At 50.9% G+C, this 18,991-nt stretch overlaps 3 protein-coding genes and 1 non-coding gene across 4 annotated transcripts; 2 read left to right on the plus strand and 2 right to left on the minus strand.

Moving 5' to 3' along the window:
- Positions 1-5,122: 5,122 nt before the first annotated feature.
- On the minus strand, positions 5,123-7,072 carry SMAC4_12119 (uncharacterized protein). The gene is made up of 2 exons (XM_003351601.2): positions 5,445-7,072; positions 5,123-5,409 (listed from the first exon to the last, which is right to left on the minus strand). Exons 1-2 carry the CDS (start codon positions 6,391-6,393, stop codon positions 5,192-5,194), a joined length of 1,167 nt encoding a protein of 388 aa, XP_003351649.1. The 5' UTR covers positions 6,394-7,072; the 3' UTR covers positions 5,123-5,191.
- A 176-nt stretch (positions 7,073-7,248) lies between these two features.
- On the plus strand, positions 7,249-9,213 carry SMAC4_00191 (uncharacterized protein). Its single transcript, XM_003351602.2, has 2 exons — positions 7,249-7,616; positions 7,718-9,213. Exons 1-2 carry the CDS (start codon positions 7,503-7,505, stop codon positions 9,113-9,115), a joined length of 1,512 nt encoding a protein of 503 aa, XP_003351650.1. The 5' UTR covers positions 7,249-7,502; the 3' UTR covers positions 9,116-9,213.
- Positions 9,214-9,581: 368 nt separating this feature from the next.
- SMAC4_13115 lies at positions 9,582-9,679 on the minus strand. The gene is given in 2 exon segments: positions 9,582-9,625; positions 9,643-9,679. It is a non-coding gene; the product is annotated as a tRNA-Ser (tRNA).
- Positions 9,680-13,568: 3,889 nt separating this feature from the next.
- On the plus strand, positions 13,569-18,817 carry SMAC4_00192 (uncharacterized protein). Its single transcript, XM_066089394.1, has 3 exons — positions 13,569-14,838; positions 14,901-15,494; positions 15,550-18,817. The coding sequence occupies exons 1-3, from the start codon at positions 13,834-13,836 to the stop codon at positions 17,461-17,463; spliced, it is 3,513 nt and encodes a 1,170-aa protein (XP_065945826.1). The 5' UTR covers positions 13,569-13,833; the 3' UTR covers positions 17,464-18,817.
- The last annotated feature ends 174 nt before the right edge of the window (positions 18,818-18,991 follow it).

An 18,991-nucleotide genomic window follows, 5' to 3' on the forward strand; every position in this document is an offset into this window, starting at 1 on the left:
CTCCCGGTGCTTGCGTTCGTTCGTGTGAGCTTCGCCGAATCTACCCGTGTTTCTTCTGCTCGGGAAAAGATGTGAGGTACGCTCGGATATTCATTCGAGAGAGAATTGGTTTACTTTGGAGGGAGGCTCCTTTCATACGGTGAGTAGGGTGAGAGTGGTCACAAAGCGTTGTACGTGTTTCTGTCTAGAGGTAGGTAGGTAAGGCGTCTGTCTGTCTGGAATAGATAGTCAACGGGTAGTGAGAATCTTTGAGAAACGAACCGGATTGGATGAAGTGGAGGCACACAAAGCAACTGCATCCGTTACGTACATACCTAGGTATCTACCTCTACCTACATGCTCTTTAACCCTCATCCTGGCCGAATCTGGACCTCGTCACTTTTGGATATTGGGGCCACCAGACCTCATTTCGGTCATCATCCATCCACTTGGAACCGCTATAGTTGCTCTCTTCCAAAAACTCCAGTATTTTGGGGCCCAAAAGAGCTTCTTTTTCTATGGAGCGCAGAAATTCGTATGGACATCTTACTGGACGTTGAAAAAGATAACCGACATGGATGATGGATGTAAGCATATTGAAAGTTGGGAGTGTGGACAGAGAGGGAAAAACTCTTCCTTTTAGAAGTACGTATGTCCGAGGATATCGTTTGGTGTGGGGAACCAACAACTCCAAGGGATTGCAGTAGGTGCCCATAGGTAAGTGAGAACAATGTTAACATGATAAATAATATCTCTACATATGTAGGCGTCTTTTGGTTTCAGGTCTGCCGGTCGGTGTTACTTTTTTGCTTAAGCCCAGTTTATAAGTCAGATACAGCTATCGCAGCGAACTTATGGGAGTTGGTGAAGTCGAAAAAGAAAAGAAGTAGAGTCTAAGAGATATTTTGTGACTCCCGATCGACCGCAACCAGAAACAAACAGCTGACCAAAATGTAATGTGTAACAACTGACAGAAGAAACAAAAAGAAAAGAGCGTGCTATAGTAAGTTAGCTACCTCTATGGTCCTGAATGCTTGTAAATCTTGGCTAGGCACCTGACGACATGGAGCAACATCTACCTGGATGTCAGGATAAGGTAGGTAGTCTCGAACCATAACCGTTGTTTTCTGCCTTTGATTTGGTCAAGCCCATTAACCCAATATAGATGTTCGAAACGAGTACAGTAGTGTAGTCTAGGCTATAAACAAACATCCATACACTCATTTCGGCCATCAAGCGGAGACCTAACTATTTACGTCTTGGTAAGTGATCATCATCCTCGGCACATATCCTCATCTATCTCCAGCTCTAAATCCGGAGCAAACCCGGGTCCTATCTCATCTCGATACAGTTGTGCAAAACATATGTGAGCTCTGTTGGTTCCAAGGTATGTAGGTAGAGGTACGTATACCTACATCTGGCCATCTCTTGGTTATGTGTTGTTGTTGTTGTTGTTGTCGTTATGTGTTGCACGTGCTTTCCCCATCACAATACGTACAAAACGCTAGCAAAGTCTCCGAACTTGTCTACGTTGAAACACAAGCTTGCATTTCCAGCTTCAACAACTGCAACTGGACTCCATGATCATGAAGTTTTGAATTCCGAAAAACAACCTGGAAGGCATCTTTACGTAAGGTTGGCAACATGCCACTTAGGTAGTAGTGTAGTACCTTTACTGTGTGTGCAGGTATGGGACTTGTGTAGTATCGTAGCAGTAGCAGTTTTGTGGACAAGGATGGCCTAAGTTAGGTCCCGGTGTTTTGGGAAAACTGTGGCATACGCAGTAGCAACGCAGTAGTGTGATGGTAGTGTGAGGTAGGGGCTGGGGGTTACTAGAGGTAAGGAAGAGATATCTTCAGTTCTGGCTAGTTTAAAAACAAACACAAGAGCTGCGTTATTTCCTCTTTGAACGCCGCAGTTTAGGTATTTTTACTTCACAGGGTGATGATGTGGTATAACGCCAAATCAGAAAACGGCAAGAAAACCGGAGATGAGTAAAGACGGACCATTACTGCGTCCCATATTTCAGGATGGAAAACGGAGGACTATCAGTAGGTATCCAACAGTGTCCAACACTAGAGCTTTCTAGGTTCAGGGGACCACGTCAAAAAGGGCTGAAGGGGGAAGACCCTTGAATTACATCCCTCCCCGATAGTTACTCTGCCAAACAGGCCTGGACCTTGTTGACGTGGGATGGCGTGTGTCGGTAGGTAGCCTGTTAAGGAAGTGGTTTGGTGGTTGATGTGGATTGTGTGGGGGGAGAGCCTGCTTGTTGTCAGGCTATGTCTCCGGTGACGTTTCTTCAACAAGTAACAAGGCCTCTGAGCGTAGACGAAGGGCGGCGGGAAGACACGGGAGTGAAGCTCGGTCAAAGAGGAACATCTACATGTGCTGTCATGGCCTTCATTTGCTCATCGAATACGGTAGGTAGCTCTTCTCTCCCTGATGGTTCCTGGGTGTTCTAGCGTGGAAGGCTCACTGGGAGATACTGTTTTCAGCAGGACCGTGGAAAGAGGACTTCGTCAGAATCAACTAGTTTCGACAACTCCATCAAGATGTCCTGATCTGTCCTGAGTCGAGACAGGCCCCAGCGTGTACTCCATCCACCCGGAAATTAGCATGCGCTGTACGTGGACTTACGTGCTGCCCTTGACCTTGCGTTGCCGTCGATAGTGTTGGTTCTGGGTTATCAGTTTGCCAGATCTTTGTAAACTGTGTGGATTGTGTAGTGTGGAGATGGTGGGTTTGAGCTGGGTGGGTCTTAGCTTTGTCGACGTCGTTGACAAGAAACTGAATGAAAACGCTCCGCCAACGGAAGTGGGGAACACATGTTCGTGCACTGTACAGATTTTGCTCACAGAACTTGACAAAAACAAATTCAAGGAAAGTCATGGATACTGTGTGGTTTTTTTTTTTCTGCTCTCGTCTCGAACGATCGGGATAGGGTAAAGATTAGCGATTTGAAGCTTCCGGGACCTGGCCTGAAGATCGAGTTGCTGGGGAGCCCATAACTTGCGGCTTGCTGGGCAAGGTGAGAGGAATCTTTTTTCGGAAAGCCTCATGAGGCAATGTTCAGGACGATCATCCTCGGGTTTTTCGTGTTTTTGCTCTACACTAGGGTCGCAACCATATGAAGAGCACAATCTCGATGATGGATCAGTGTCGGCGTAGTCGTGCAGGTGGATATTCGACCAGGCTGTGTCTCGTGGGTGTGGTTGTAGGTGAACGGAGATTCATCGAGATGCTGATTACGATATGCGATAGGGAGCAACGGAAAATAAATCTGGGAAATCAGTGCCAGCCAAGAAGTCATGCTATTTCAGTCTCGGTGAGCAGGCGGAAGATTGGCGGCAGGAAGGTATGTTATCAAGAAACTAGGTGGATATGAGAGGCAGTAAAAGGATGCAGCACCCTGGAGGCGGAGGAAGTTCAAACGAGCTGGAAGTTGAACGAATGCCCGATGTTGGTTATCTAGGCCCAGGTTGTGGTTTTCTTGCAATTACTAGCCACTGCTATCATGCGTACTTTGCTCTGGGAAAGGAGACTAGCAACACTGCCGCACTCATGAATAGGCAGACCCCATAAGCAAAGATAGAAGTAGGTATTGGTCAAGCAGCCTGCTTGAAACCCAGCTTGTAGCCTAGAAACATGCTGGGGGGAAAGGATGCTGTTCGAACAAACTCAGAAGAAGTGTCCACAAGAAGTCGAGTGAAACGAGCTTGAAAACTGGAAAAGACACGGGAACCGCCGCAGACAGAAAGGATACTTGTCGCCTGTGGCTACGCATGGCTGGCTTGCGCCGGCACGACACCTTTAGGCCACTTGTTGAGCAGTGTACAGAAAGAAAACACAGGATTAAAGATGTTGATACTACTTATATGGTTAATCCATCGTAAATCTTGGGTACGGTTCGCTGCAGTGCGACTGTCAGAAGGGATCAAAAGCCATATTCCCATTAGAAACTTTTAGGACTCAACAGACAATGGCAAAGTAGGGCTGCGAACGGAAACAAAAGGGATCCCACCTTCTAAGCCCAACCCGAACTCGGGCTAGGTGAACTTAGGTTGTCAACTACAGAGAGAAATGTGTAAGATGTCATGATACTAGTGATGAAGATGCGAAAAGATGACCAGAGCTCGAGTCTTTGGAGGACAGCTATGTCCTCTTTACGTTAAATGACCTCGCTGAAAGGTACCTTTGAAATCATTGCTTGGGTCTATGTAGACAGGATATAAACCATGGGCATGTAGCCAGGTGTACGCTTCGACTGCTTGAAAGGCTTGTCAGTTCTTGGATTGTCTGATGGATCAAGTGAGTATGACCAGCGGGCGATGCAGGGTTTTTTAGAAGAAATGTCACAAGCTAGGCAACAGAAAGGAATTGTAGAACACAGAAGACAGTCGGGTCGGTGATCGTAGAGCTCCATAGCTGCGAAACTCAATGAAACAAGCCCGTGACTGGGTGAGAACTCTTTTGTGGCTTCCCTAAACGAGGCTTCCTCCGGAACATATGTGTTGTTTGTAGGTTCCTCTTGATCCTATCTTCTAGGCCACAACGTGCGGCAGTACTTTACGGCTCGGATGGAAATCGTCGAGACCATGCACCGCGTGCATGAACGAGATGGGTATCAAAGACATGGCAACGTCTCTCCACGGTCATGAGGCTCCTGGAGCAAAAACCCCCGTTCGGCAGGAGGACAAGACTCGTCAAACCATGGAGATCCGGAGAGAGCACCATGTGCACGTCTGTCGCGGTGGTAACAAGCGAGCGATGGCTTCGCCTTTGATGTTCCGAAAGCTCAACCATCTGAAAAATGGAGTTGGATCGAAAGGTAAGAGTGGAAGTCGGGTTGAATGAGATGCCACCAACGCCCCGCAACAAAGAGTCAATAGTCCATGTGGACGTCTTCGAGTGCAGTTGGCCGTTGAGCGGGATGAATGATAATGGGAAAGTGACTGTTGGTCGTAGCTCGCCTATCTGCTCATAAAAGCGGCTTCTGGAACGCAAAGGTTGAATTTTCACAAACAAAGACAGACGTACAAGGACAAAAGCCGCAAGTGTGGTTGCACAGTTCCCGTCCGGGATCATATGGCATTAATGCTTCGATTGCGCAAGATAACAAGCCGCTTTCCTTTTGTCCTAGACGATTCCGTGGCCCAGCACTCGTTGGACGAAACATTTATGGTAGGCACAATGAGATAGTTCCCTCCATTCACGCCTTCCCTCCTAAGTATGTGATGTTCTCCTTGATAGCATCGGTTAACTCTCCCTGCTCAGTGCAAGCGTAGCGGAAGGTTTGGTACCACGCCTTTGGGTGAGGCATTGGTAGTTCCAAAATGTCACCAGGTTCAACGGTCTTGCTATGCAAATATAGAGCGATGAGCGGGAAGAAATAGCGTGCTAGTTCATAGTCTACGAGGAGATTAGTAACTTTACAGATAGAGGACATGAATGAGGGCACTTACGAACTGGTAGTGCCATTTCGCACCATCGGTCTGCTGATAATATTGGGGCGGACAATCGACGATGCTCCTTATCCAAACGACGCTCCTTGGTGGTACTTAGAGAAGCTCTCCTCGGACTCATGTGATCTGTCGCATGCCTGGATACATCTGATGGCTCAGGGGCATCTGTCGGAATGCTCCCTCTCAGCTCAGCAGGGTCAAGGTACTTGAAAAAGGAACGGCCTTTAGGTTTGTCCGGCGACCATGCCATCGCACTGTATTTGAGTTTCTGGCCCATCTTGTCCATCGCCAGCTCTCGGGGAGCTGGACTATCGCCGCTTGCTGAGCTCTCGCTGAATTTCCGGAGATCGACTGCTTTCACCAAACACCCTTGGAAGATATGCTGTCCATAGATCTCCTGGGCCTTCTGTCGACCTATACCATCCTGCTGACGCACGACCCGAATCGGTGATGGCAACGCTGCTGAAGGTATTGACGTTGGTAACGCCGACGACAAACCCGTGGGCATCGACTGGCGGCGCCCCATACTCGCAGGAGTGCTAACAGGTGAAAGTTGTGAATCGGGGGCCCCGTAAAGGAGGTGATGGCGAGTCCGTGCTGCCAAGGTGGGAGGCGGTGAGCAGCCGTTATACGGGCGCTCTCGTGATGGTGGACTTTGCTCGGGGATTGAAGGCAGCAGCTGGGCGGAGTCTCTACGAGCCTGAGACGGTCTTCGCTGGTCAAAACTGTCCAACATTGCTCGCTCGTGCCGCCTCATCCCCTGGTCCAGCCCTGGCGTGATCAGATGGAGAGGACTTGGGAGACCATGGGGCTTCAGTGGTGGCTCGAAGATAGACGGACGACGACGCGGAGAACGAGGAGCGGGTATTGTACTTGCAGGCAATCCATACCGCAATGTTTCAGTCCGCACTGGCTCTAGTTTCAGTCGTGTTCTGGTCTGTGTCTCCATAGTGACTAGCTGGCTTTGATGTCTTGAGGTTTTGGTAATCCCAATGAGGCACAAATGAGATGGCTAACCGGTATGGTTCGAGGTAACAGTCCTTAGTATATGAGTCTCAGTGCGTTTGCTGCAAATCAGCCAAGAGGTTGTTGGTTGTTCGTTGGCAAGAGCACGATAATGATAACGGGCGGAACCATCTTTTCTGTCTTTTGTCGGCCAACGTCTGTCTTTCTTGACGGCGGGGGGGTCAAAGAAAGGAGCTGCTTTGAAAGAAAAAATTCACGGAAGCCGTTGAGTCAGATGCAGTCCTGCAAGACAAAGCTCCTCGGTGATATATCGCCTACGGGCAGATTTTGAACAAAGACACCAGGATGTGTGAAAACTCTGAGCTGTGAAATGTCAGTTGCAACATGCCGAGCTATCTCTCAGATTACTGCTGCAATGGGACACGACCGAACAAAGAAAAGACGGGGAGGCGCCATCAGAATGTGGAACCGAGGAGAAAGTGTTGGGAAGCGAGGTTGGGCTTTGAACTCCATCGATGCCTTCCATTCGGCAAACCAGCCGAATTGTGAGACAAAGGCGTTGAGATTGTGAACGATGAATGTGAGAGCATGTGAAGTTGGTGTTGGTGATGTCCAAGATGGTGATGTTGAAGTTGGTGTTTACGGAGGATTCCATATTAATGATGGACAGCTGGACAGGACCGGGCGCTCCTGCCGCTGTAGGGTGACCCCAGACGTAGAGTGGTCTTGGCACCTTCAAGCTCCCCTCCATGATTGGTTGACATCGTCGGAGAACGGCAGCTCAGTTGCTTCCTTCCCGCAGATCTGGACACTCTGGAAGGCTGAAACCAGGTGCCGGGACTTGCAACTTGTCATCGCGAGGCTGTTGTTTGATCCCATTTTCCTCCGGGCATCATCACTACTCATTCTGACAACTTCTGGTTTCCGCCACCAGTTCCAATTCGAAAAGGCCAATCACTCCCCGGAGCAATGTGTCGCTAGCCGTCGAGCTTCACCCTTCCCCATCTCCCACGACCGCCCATCACCTTCCGTCATTCTCGAACTTAGGTACCTTACTGCGCACGTCGAACGGCTGCTCACCCTTCGCCCTCCATGGCTACCAACTCGACAACAGCCCAGAGCTATAAGCAGCTCAAAGAGGAATTTGTCTCAAACCTGTCAGGAGGTTCCGTTTCTGAAATTGCACAAGTCTGCGCCGTAGCACCTGTATGAAACAACAACCCCGGGAGCATCGGAATGGGATGCTGCTGTCCGTAGCATCATGTCACAATTCGAATGACAGGAGCTAATCTCTGTCTATCTCCTAGGTCGTTTCACTCGTCTGGTCTGTCCTCCAAGCTCGACAATCGTTCTTCAGGCCCTACACACCACTAGGCTATGCCATCGACTTCCTCCTCAATGTCGGCGCTCTCCTGCTCTCAGTGACGCTATACTCCTCCGCGCCCCTGCTCCTCAGCCTACTTCTCCTTACAACCGCCGCCTTTGTCTACATCATCCCAGCCCATACCCGAAGGAAGAAGCATCTGGTTCCTCCCAATGCCCAGTCCAAGAAGAGCTCCTCGGAGCAACCCCTCGGGGTCCTATCCACCAAGCCCTTCTTGACCAACTACCGCGGCAACATGCTTATCGTCACCTGCATCTGCATTCTCGCCGTTGACTTTCGTCTATTCCCCCGTCGCTTCGCCAAGGTCGAGACATGGGGCACTTCATTGATGGACATGGGCGTCGGCTCCTTCGTCTTCTCGGCCGGCGTCGTCGCTTCGCGGCCGCTGCTCAAGGAGCGTGCCGAGGGCAAGGCCACCCCTCTGAGCACTCGCCTCAAGACGTCGCTGCGCCACTCCCTACCGCTTCTCGTGCTGGGCTTCATCCGCCTGTTGAGCGTCAAGGGGCTGGATTACGCCGAGCATGTGACGGAGTACGGCGTGCACTGGAACTTCTTTTTCACCCTGGGATTCCTGCCGCCCTTCGTGGCGCTGTTCCAGTCCGCGCTCAAGTTCGTTCCCTCATATGCTGGCCTGGCCCTTCTTTTGGGTGTGGTGTATCAGGTTCTCTTGGAGACCACCTCGCTGAAGGCTTACATCTTGACTGGACCACGAACCGATCTCTTGTCCATGAACAGGGAAGGCATCTTTAGCTTCTTTGGCTATCTGGCCATCTTTTTGGCTGGCCAAGACACCGGCATGCTCGTTCTGCCTCGAAGCTTGGTGAGCCGCAGCAGCAACAATAGCAAGACAAACGGCGCCGTTCAACGCAGGTCTCTCCTGCTGAACATGGCCGCCTGGTCCCTCGTCTGGACAGCTCTCTACTTCTTCGCGACCGATTACAATTACGGCTTCGGCTTGACCGTGTCCCGCCGCATGGCCAACCTGCCATACATGCTCTGGGTGGCCGCCTCCAACGCTGTCCTGCTTCTCGCCTTCTACCTTGTGGATGCGCTCCTTTTTCCTTCCTTCTACAGCGCTCAAGACGCCAAGACCGAGAAGGAGCTCTACGACACAGCGACGAGTAAGGTCCTGAGGGCGTATAACCGAAACGGATTGGCTGTTTTCTTGCTGGCGAACTTGTTGACGGGACTGGTCAATATGACGGTGCCAACGCTGGATGTCGGCCGGGTGGCGACGGTGGGAATATTGGTTGGATATATGGGTGTTGTGACGGCTGTGGCGGTTGTGTTGGACGTGTATAATATCACGATCAAGTTATGAGAACGTAAAAGGTGATTATTTCTTTGTAATTAGTATGGTTAAGTCATGTTGAGCGACGCCCTCAGGGGCATTATACCAAAATTGGATGTGTAATTCGACTAGAACAAACCAACCATCAGTGGAAATTGCGTGAGTGGTGTTTTTCCAAGTTCCTGACTGGACTGGAGTATCCAGCGCCGGTGGAGTGACTGGCTGGCTTTGTTCAATTGAGGAAGGAGCGATGTTGGTTGCCGTCGGGTGATTTGAAACTAAGGATTGCAAACAGAAGGAACTACCTACTCAGTGCAATACACGGTGACAACATCCCCACTGTTAACCGGCAAAAGAGAACAGCCAACAAAAAAACAGAACACGCAGCGAAAAGCATCAGAAAAACCCAAAAAAAGCACAACGATCGTCGATATGACTTACACATAAATAGAGCAAACCGCCCAGTTTAAAGGGGGGAAAAAAGGCCAAAAATGTACGTCACCTACAGGATTCGAACCTGTGCTCCCGAGGGAATTGCCTGACATGCTATCGTGAAATAGCAGGGCAACGCGTTAACCACTCCGCCAAAGTGACTACCTGTTCTTGGATATCAGAGTGCCACAAAATGTACCCCTATATACCCATTTGTGCGTTTACGCCTACAACGTTACTTCTCCAGGTTGATTCCCAATCAGAAATCAAGACAAACATGTCGTACAATATTACGCTGCAATCCATCTACGTCTTGAAATGAAAAGGGCTTCTGGAGGCTCTATACGTATGCCACTGTTCTGCCTTCTTTTCGGTTAAGGGGACAATTTCATGCTTCGCGACGGGACTTGAGTCAGGCAGCTGTGTGTGGCAAGACGGCCCATCTACACTATCTACGGGAGGGATATGTCGCGTTCGTCTGAGATTATCAGGGTGTTCGTGCCAGCAAATGCAGTGGATCATCCATCTATTCTGTACCAGGAAACCGCCTGGAGTTTGAAAGAGCCGCCATGCGTGAAAAGCAAGGTCCGTCAGGGTAGTTGTTTATGCGCGCGGTGAGAGTGGTTGCATGAATATGGAAAGTTCACCACTTAAGTTTTCTACACATAATTTTTTATCACAGACGTACCAGAAGGCAATTGTTTATTGATTTGACCTTTTCTCGAAATCCGATCTACCTACCTAACGTATATAGCAGCATGTCAATCAACTTTTTGAAGTAACGGGTTAGTCACTTTGGCAAAGTGGTTACAGCGTTGCTCTGCTGTTGCGAGATAGCATGTTAGGCAGTTCCCTGGCGTACATACCTGTGTAAGATATATACATATGGAAGTGGAGGTACGTACCACCCATATCTCCATTACTACATACGCAAAGTGGTATTCTCAGATATTAAATTGGATATGGGAGGCTGACACACACCCGAACCTGCAAGCACTCTGCCCCTTACAGTAGCGTCGTCATTTCTTGTCAAGTGGCAGTTTTGTAGTGTACCTTTTTCGTAGAGCCCTTTGTCAGTTACTTTAGGTTCTCCGCCCTGTACCCCGGAATTTTAGGGCCTTTTCCATTTTCAGGTGTTTCGCAGCTTTTGCGGTGGAATGTTGATGTACGAGTCATGTGTATATCCGGGGTCGGCGACAGCCGGTTGGGTGTTGGTCGGCCACTTGCCCATTTTTGGATTCATGATGGGATCTCGAAAGATCGTATAGAAATTTCTACTGTATGCGCGCAGCGAGAGAGCCCCGGCTGGTTGGGCGCGCCAAACAAAGAATGTTCGATTGGAGTCGTAACCTGTAATCGTCTTTTTGAAGGAACAAAAGCGATGATGATAAAACGTTCTGATGTTGGACCGGTGAACCGCGGTAGATCTGGATGGAAAATGCCATGCGACGATGAATCAATTGGCTCGTGAACGATACCTCCCTTTTTGGGACAAATTCCTTCTGGCACTACATCCGGTCTGATATCTGTCAATATGGGTGAGACCTAAGCCAGGCCTCTGCTTCTGTCATACAACGTCATTACAGAGATGTTTCATGAGTGAAAAAGGGCAGGCAGCCACACCCCCATCCATCATCCCCTTTTCAAGGATGCGGACTACCATGCTGGGCCTTTGCATTTTTTCGAATGTCGAACTGGAAAAAGAAGCTTGGCCGGTCCCATGAAAGAAAAAGATCCCTGGAATATGGATCGATTGGGCGATCAGTATTGTCCAGGAGGTCAATGCTTCCCAATGAACCGTGATTCTCTATGTGGAATCGAGATGGAAAGGGGATTCCATCCAGTATACGGGATGTTAATCTGGCGGTAAACATGGCTAACACGACCACAGGCACCTTGCGACGAGAGGCGTAGAAGGCGTTTGAACGAAGGAAGCCCCCTTTTGTCGCAGCCTCGGGGTTCTGGTTGCGAATCAACCATCGTCTCACCAGATGGGCTTATGAGATGTTTGAGTGGTTGAAATTGCGAATGTAGGTCCGCAGTACCTTGTGTGAGAGCAACTGGCTGGTTGAATCTCGACGTCGGCTTGAAAGCGCGTGGAAGGATGTGTGTTCGCTGCACATTCATGCACCTGCAAAGTGCTGCAAGCTGCGAACCTGACCCTTGGGCTTCCCTCGGAGGATGAGCGATGCGTGAGAGTCTAACCCGAATAGGACAAGCGTGTGGGCTTGGCTACCTTACTGGTACCCAAACCGCCAACCCACGGCCAAACGAACATCGACAGTGACGGAGTTCCTCGACTTTGCGTGAGCGTGTGAACCTTTGAGTTGCCGTTAAGTTGCAGTGAAGCTGTGGAGTGCATTCGGATACGGCAGGACCGGCCAGGAAATGGGTAGATCATTGGGTCAGATTTTAAAAGTCGGTAGCGTGGTTGTCTGGAGACCGTTGCAATTGGAAAGAGCGGAGCTGGTGAGAGAGAGTCATCTCCTATTCTGCTTGGGCTTGGAGAGCCAAGTCGACGCCCAGGGTTGATGACCTGGATGGACTGGGCTGTGTTGAACAGCGGGGGGTACGGAGATTTCTTGCATTTTGGTCTGTCTTTTTCGAGGTTGGATGAGTGGGTGACTGAGTGGGTTTCTCGGACTGGAATTGAGATGACGGCAATGCGCGGCCGGTGCATTGCCCAAACAATTCTATTCTGGATGATGACAAGGCCTTTGTCTGTCCCGAAGTAGGTGGTCGCAGATTGAAACTCGCCAGATTCATGAGACTCGTTCTTCTGGAAGGAAATATCTGGACTAATTCGATATCAAGGGCTGCTGGGTTGAAACCGTCACCATGCAGTTCCCGACCGTGGGATGGTAGCATGTGTGGGTCATCAAGGTGCTGCATAGGCAAGCATTGAGCTGCAGGACCCTAGAAATAAAATAAGACGGGAAGAATGGGATCAACCGTCGAGTTTTGCACGCTCATTCATCGGTCTTGTTGGGCTTGGGGATGGAACTGCTATCTCCAGTAAACATGCCAATGATGCCCAATAAAAAGGAGACATACAACTGTGATGGATGACATGAGGTTGTGATGTATTGATTGCTGTAAGATTGGTTCCATCCCGTTAAGTTACAGCCCCGTGCGTAAAGAAGAAGTGGAGAAGGGTACCGCTTCTCAGCGCCTGAGGCGTCGGTGGGCACATGTACCCGATAGTAGTTCCCCTGGTACGGTAACAGCAGCAAATGCCCTGGGCTGTCCTCTTGCGTTGTGCGGAAGTGGTGCGCTGAATTGACGACGGCCGCTTGCACTTCCTTCATTCCGTTCTTGCCTACACGATTTCAAATTAAAGTCAACAACCTGAACGCGACGTTGACTCCGACCTTTCTCTACACCCCACGATCGATCACTTTGACTTCGCATGCCCGGCCTCGACAGAGCCAGACGGTCCATCATCGTACAGCAAAGTGTCGGGAATACCCTCGGATCCGCCCGTCGCAGAGTCTCAGAGCCGACTCGGATTCGTCCAACTTCATCGGACCGCCTGTTCTGTGACTGAGGAGAGTCCAAAGTAAACAAGGACTCCCCGGGCCCTGACTGCTGAGTCTTTCCACTACCGCGTCGCCAACATTGCATCTGCAACACTTTGACACCCGACGACAGGAGGCACTCAAACCTCAGTACATAGCGGTTTGCGATACCCCAAATAAACTCTTGCGAGACTCAGGGACCAATACACCTCATCTCGGTATCAAATACCTAAGATCCCATCCGAATTGGCCTGTTGGTGAATACCTCTGGTTACCCTTTGTAACTGCTAAATAGGTCGGCTAGCAGGCGGTTGCTTAGTCTCTCTGGTTGGCTCTGTACGCAAACAGGCATTCGAACTTTTTTCTATTTGGTTGCATTGTGTTTCAAAGTGGGAGCCCGTCCCGGACGTGTCAAGCACCGTCGTCGCTTCCATTTTTTTTCCCTCTCCTGTTGCTTCCACTTTCGTTTTTCCTTCCCACCATCCTCCCCGTCGACTCCCCCGTCGACTCCCCCCGTCCGGCCCAGGTTTCTGCTGGTGCCAGACCAAATCAAGCAAGAACAAGCAGACCCCCCCCCTTGAGACCCAACTGGGACTGGGCAATCGCAGCGCTGGCCAAAGAGTACCAGCCGAAGCCAGCTCCTTGCCCACACAACCAACACACATCAAAACATTTGCCCAGCGCCTCCTCTAGTCGGTCCGCCGCTTCGCTTCACACACCTCGCTGTCCTCACCGGCGGTCACCTTTACCACCACCCCCGTCTCCTTCTCGTCGGCGCTTCATCAGAGGGCAGATCAAATGTCTACTGCTTTTCAGACAACGCCGAACCAGTCCATACCAGTATCCGCTACCACGTCGCCATCCAATCGCCAGTATTCGTCGTTCCACTCCGACCCGACAACGCGAGAAGCCCCCGGCTCCGGCTATTATGCAAACCAGCACAACGCCGGACAATCGTCGTCGCACACATCATCGCAACAACACTCCCAAAGACCTATCCCCTACGACCAACCGACCGGCTTTGAGCCTCACATGAGCTCCCGCACCGCCATTGCCCAGTCCTCCGTCCCGGTTCCCGTGACCTCCATTGCTTCCGACCAACCTCCGTCGTCTTCGGACAGAAGGCGAAATAATATGCCTACCGCCGTCCCTCCTCGAACATCGTCTCGTCATGATCCCAACACCAGCTCTCGACGCGCCCAACAGTCGGCCGATCGCGCCGCCGCAGCTCGCCAATCAAATGCCAATGGCACCATGGACCCAGCGGCCGCAGACGAGGCTGCCGCTCGGAGCCGTCGACAACATCAAATGGCACAGGACGCGAACCACAGGACGAGCAATTCTCGAGGGAATCCCATGACGACACAACTACCCGTCCGCTCACAGTCTAATACCACCAGCTCGAGACAGCAGTCGTCCAGAGAAGCCAGCGAGATGCTCAATAACATACTAATTCAACAGCCCGAAATAGATATAGAGCGGGAACGGGAGCGATTGGCCCAAGCACAAGCACAAGCTCATGCGCAGGCACAGGCACAGGCACAGGCACAGGCACAGGCACAGGCACAGGCACAACAGGCGAGCAACTACAACCACCATCACCGCCAAGAGGCTGCGTCTCAGGCTGTGGCAGCCCCTGGAGGCGATCATGGAGAGGAAAGTCGGCGCGGTCATAGAAGCCGGCACGACCATTCCAAGCGAGAAAAGCACACCAAATTCGGCGAATACATTCTCGGCAATACGATTGGTGAGGGTGAATTCGGCAAGGTCAAGCTTGGGTGGAAGCAGGAAGGCGGCGTACAGGTACGTGGGACGAATGTTTTGCCGTCCTTCAGCGTTATGCTTACTGATCTACCTGTGTCAAGGTCGCTATCAAACTTATCAAAAAGGACACAGTAGGAAACAATCCATCTCGCATGGCAAAAATCATGCGGGAGGTTGCTATTTTGAAGCAACTGACTCATCCAAACATTGTTCGGTTACACAAGATGGAGGAATCCGACAGGCATTATGGCATCGTGCTCGAGTATGCATCGGGGGGCGAGCTGTTTGACTACATCCTCAATCACCGATATTTGAAGGACAATGCCGCCCGGCGACTGTTTGCTCAGCTCGTGTCTGGCGTAGGGTATCTGCATAAGAAGGGTATCGTGCATCGTGATCTGAAGCTGGAGAATTTGCTCCTAGATCGAAACCGCAACATCATCATCACGGATTTTGGGTTTGCCAATACCTTCGACCCCCACCAAGAGCTTTCGGAGGAGGAAGAGCTAAACCTGTCGGATCGCGAGTTTGTCAAGCGCATGGGCCTCGATAAGGTCAATGACGCTGGTTGGCGAAAAGGGGATCTTATGCAGACTAGCTGTGGCAGTCCGTGCTACGCAGCTCCAGAATTGGTAGTTAGTGACTCCCTCTACACCGGAAGGAAAGTAGATGTCTGGAGCTGCGGAGTCATCCTGGTAAGTAGTTCAGCCCTCATCCTGCTGCTTGAACAAATAGCTGACGTTGGCTTAGTACGCCATGCTTGCTGGTTATCTTCCTTTCGACGACGATCCGGCGAATCCCGAAGGCGACAACATCAATCTCTTATACAAGTACATCGTCAACACACCCCTCACGTTCCCCGAATATGTCACGCCACATGCCCGGGATTTGCTGCGGAGGATATTGGTACCTAATCCACGAAAGCGAGCGGATCTGTTCGAGGTAGCCCGTCACAGTTGGTTGAGCGAATACTCGCATGTTGTCGAGTTCATCACGTCCTCCACCACCACACCTAGCGAGATCCAGAACACGACAGTACCTGCCGAGGACGAGGGCGAGCCTCCTCACCTTGCTCGTAGCGCTTCAGTACGTGAGGCAACGAAGAAGTCGACTGCCTCGCCGGCCATTGGCGGCTTGGTTAACAAGCAAGGCACCGTGGACCCCGAGGCTGAGGCTGCTCACGCTAAACAGCAGCGCGATAACAAGCGGCGGACGGTACAGGTCGAATATGTTGCCCCGAACACGACAACTCAAAGAGGTGATGCTGCGGGACAACAACAACAACCTTCCAGCAACGCCAATAGAAACCGGTCCGAACCTCAAGCACCTGTGGAATCCTCAAGCAGTCGCCCAACCACGTCGGCCAAGGACAAGCAGCTTCCACAAGGTTCCTCCGCCCCCAAGGACGCCTACGGCAACAAGCCCCCAGTTTCCTCAAGAAGACCGCCAAGTTCTCAGCAGAATGCCGGAAATACTCCCACTGCCGGTAACGCAGTGGCTCCTCCTAGGCCGAGCCGCGACGGCCGTCTTACCACCGAAAACCAGTATCTGTCAGGGGCAGCAGGTGCACCAACCCAGAGACCTACTACTGGCGGGTCCATGCAGTCAGGAAGACCTTCGTACGGCCAACCAGCACCACCTGAAGTCGCTGACGCTAACGTACACGGCAGAATCCAGCAACCATTCAAGGGATCCAGCAGCGGTCACTTTGGTGTGCCTACAACCACCCCCGCAGAGCAGCAACCGAACCAAAGCGTGGATTATGGCAGGCCCAGCATCAGCACGGGCTCTCGATTCGACAAGGTCCGGGAAGATGGCATTGTCAAGGGGCACAAGAGGTCCAGCACTATGGGTGAACTTGGTGGCAAGCTCTTTGGCCGGAGCGGTTCGTTGTTTGGAGGTAGGAAATCCAAGCGACAACAGGAGCTTCAACAGGCTGGAGAGAAGACCAAGAGGTATCCTCCTGTTAGCATGAATAACTCGATGCCTGGCGGTGACAACGGCTCTCGGCCCTCGTTGGATTCCAAGCGATCTCGCCGGTCCTTCTCGATGGGTATGGGGAAAAAGTCCTCTGGAGGCAGCATCACTGGCTCCAATGGCTCTCAGGAGAAGTCTAATAAGCGATTCTCCTTCATCCCCCCTTCACTATCAAGGGCTCTGGGCTACAACAAAGAAGACGAACCTCCAGCTCTCGGTTCACAACAGGAGCTGCCGATTCAGGAGCCCTCATCCGTTGATCAGTTTGTGGACCGGGAACAAAATGTGAGCGCTACCACTGTCGATGGGATGTACACTCAGCTCCAGGATTCGCAGCAAGGCTTACCCGGTGTCAATACTCAGTACCAATACGGACGACCGTCTGCTAGCCAAGGCTTTATGCCCGGGACCATGCCTGGATCGGATCCGTCTGTCAACAGCATGCCTCGAGCACCTGGGTCGGCTCCTCATCTACAAACCATGATTCAACAGGACGGATTATACGATGCTCGCAAGGGTAACAACCGGGCGAATCGTGGCGTTCTGCAAAAGAACAAGCGTTTCGTGGACTACGAAGGAGAGGGTTTTGCACGAACTCACGATCACTCTGGCAGCAGCGGTCCTGCAAGAAAAGTTATGGACTTCTTCAGGAGGCGCGGCAAGGCTCGGGGTGGTGAAAACAACTGAAGAAATGGCAAACCGGACATACCATCGATATCTGAGCTTCTCGCTTTCAGTCGACCGATCAAGTAGGGCTGGGCATTGGCTTCGTTTCTTGCGGCCCGCTGGTGGCTTGCGCACGACTTGACGTTTAGCTATCTCGACGGCTGGATCTTTGGGTCACGCAGCTTACTTTCGAACGGAGTTCGTCATTATTCCCTTGTAATAATTCGAGACCGAGAAACGAAAGATCCCTAAAAGTCATTTCCTGGTCTCAATTGCTGGCTGAGCGATAGTTTTATATCGAGTCTCCTCATTGTTATATCAGACGTCGGCGGATTAGCGGTTGGCGGATGCGGATATACCCATTGCTGCAAATGTTGCTTATATCTACTGTTTGCGACGGCTGGAGGAGTGAGGCCGAGTGAGTAGTAGTGAGGGAGAAGGACGGATGTTCCATCCGTAGGCGAGTTGCCATAACGAGGGGCTAGGACAGGGCTGCGAAACCAGAAGACATCTTTTGAGCCACTTTTGTAATAAGCTGTTGTTTTTCGTCTTTTTTTTTTTCTTCTGCACTTTTCTGTCTGTCTTCGTATCTCTCTACTCCTTGTTGGCAAAGGGGAGTTACAACAATCGAATGTGGGATGTCTACTACTACTGCTTAGCTGGAGTTGTTTTGGTGTTAAAGGTTTCAAGAGACTTTCTCCTTTTCCAGCTTATAGGGCAAGCGGGAGGATATGTATGGTAGTGTTGAGAGTGGTTTGCGTCGATTATTTATCACCTACTTTGGCATGCATGCATGATGGGGGTTATGATATCCCTTTTCTCCTGCGAAACAGTATCAGCCTCTATACTATACTATACTATACTCATACATACTGTCACGGAGCATGTCGTCATGTTCTCTTCTCTTTAGCAAAGCCTGTTTACACTTTTGCTGTATTTAGCTTCACATCATCACATCCTCATTGCATGGTTAGTATAGGAGGGGCTTCATGTTGAGGGATCAGTGCCTGGTGAATTACTTGGACGAGATATCGGTTAGTGGCCATTATGTCGCTTGTTTGAAGACGAAGGTGGGCGATGAGGTTCTGTCACGGGGTATCATCACCAAGACCATCATGTCTACTATTTCTGCTGGTGAGTCCCAATGCGCCGCTGATGGCGAGGATATATACAAGGTGGCGACTGGGTATGTATGATCATGAGATACTGAAGTGTGAGGTGTGGTGAGGAAGTAGTGGAAGTGAGGCTTTTGGCAGAAAGTTGTATGTGATAATACAAGTACACTGCAAAGTGGAAGAAGTATGTATATGCACCACCTGTAAGTCGCTGACGAACGGGCCACCCATTGATTGTGCACGGCCTCGAGCCCTGGCGTGCCTGGTCGAGACACCATTCAATGAATGAGGAGACCTTGATGGCCAGACCATTCCGAGCCCCTGAATGCCGATGGCCTGACCTGACCTCCAATGTAAACAAAATTTGAAATGGTACGTACTGGCAGCCGTTCGCCACTGCCAGTTGTTGACTCACAACTGTCAGGCCACCCACT

This window comes from Sordaria macrospora, chromosome 1, assembly GCF_033870435.1.
Source record: "Sordaria macrospora chromosome 1, complete sequence".
Taxonomy (NCBI): domain Eukaryota; kingdom Fungi; phylum Ascomycota; class Sordariomycetes; order Sordariales; family Sordariaceae; genus Sordaria; species Sordaria macrospora.

Coding starts and splice junctions, on each gene's coding strand:
- SMAC4_12119 (XM_003351601.2), bottom strand. CDS start 6,393: ATGGAGACACAGACCAGAACACGACTGAAACTAGAGCCAGTGCGGACT. Junction 5,410..5,444: donor CGAAATGGCACTACCAGTTC/GTAAGTGCCCTC, acceptor CTATCTGTAAAG/TTACTAATCTCCTCGTAGAC.
- SMAC4_00191 (XM_003351602.2), top strand. CDS start 7,503: ATGGCTACCAACTCGACAACAGCCCAGAGCTATAAGCAGCTCAAAGAG. Junction 7,617..7,717: donor AAGTCTGCGCCGTAGCACCT/GTATGAAACAAC, acceptor TCTATCTCCTAG/GTCGTTTCACTCGTCTGGTC.
- SMAC4_00192 (XM_066089394.1), top strand. CDS start 13,834: ATGTCTACTGCTTTTCAGACAACGCCGAACCAGTCCATACCAGTATCC. Junction 14,839..14,900: donor AGCAGGAAGGCGGCGTACAG/GTACGTGGGACG, acceptor ACCTGTGTCAAG/GTCGCTATCAAACTTATCAA. Junction 15,495..15,549: donor GGAGCTGCGGAGTCATCCTG/GTAAGTAGTTCA, acceptor ACGTTGGCTTAG/TACGCCATGCTTGCTGGTTA.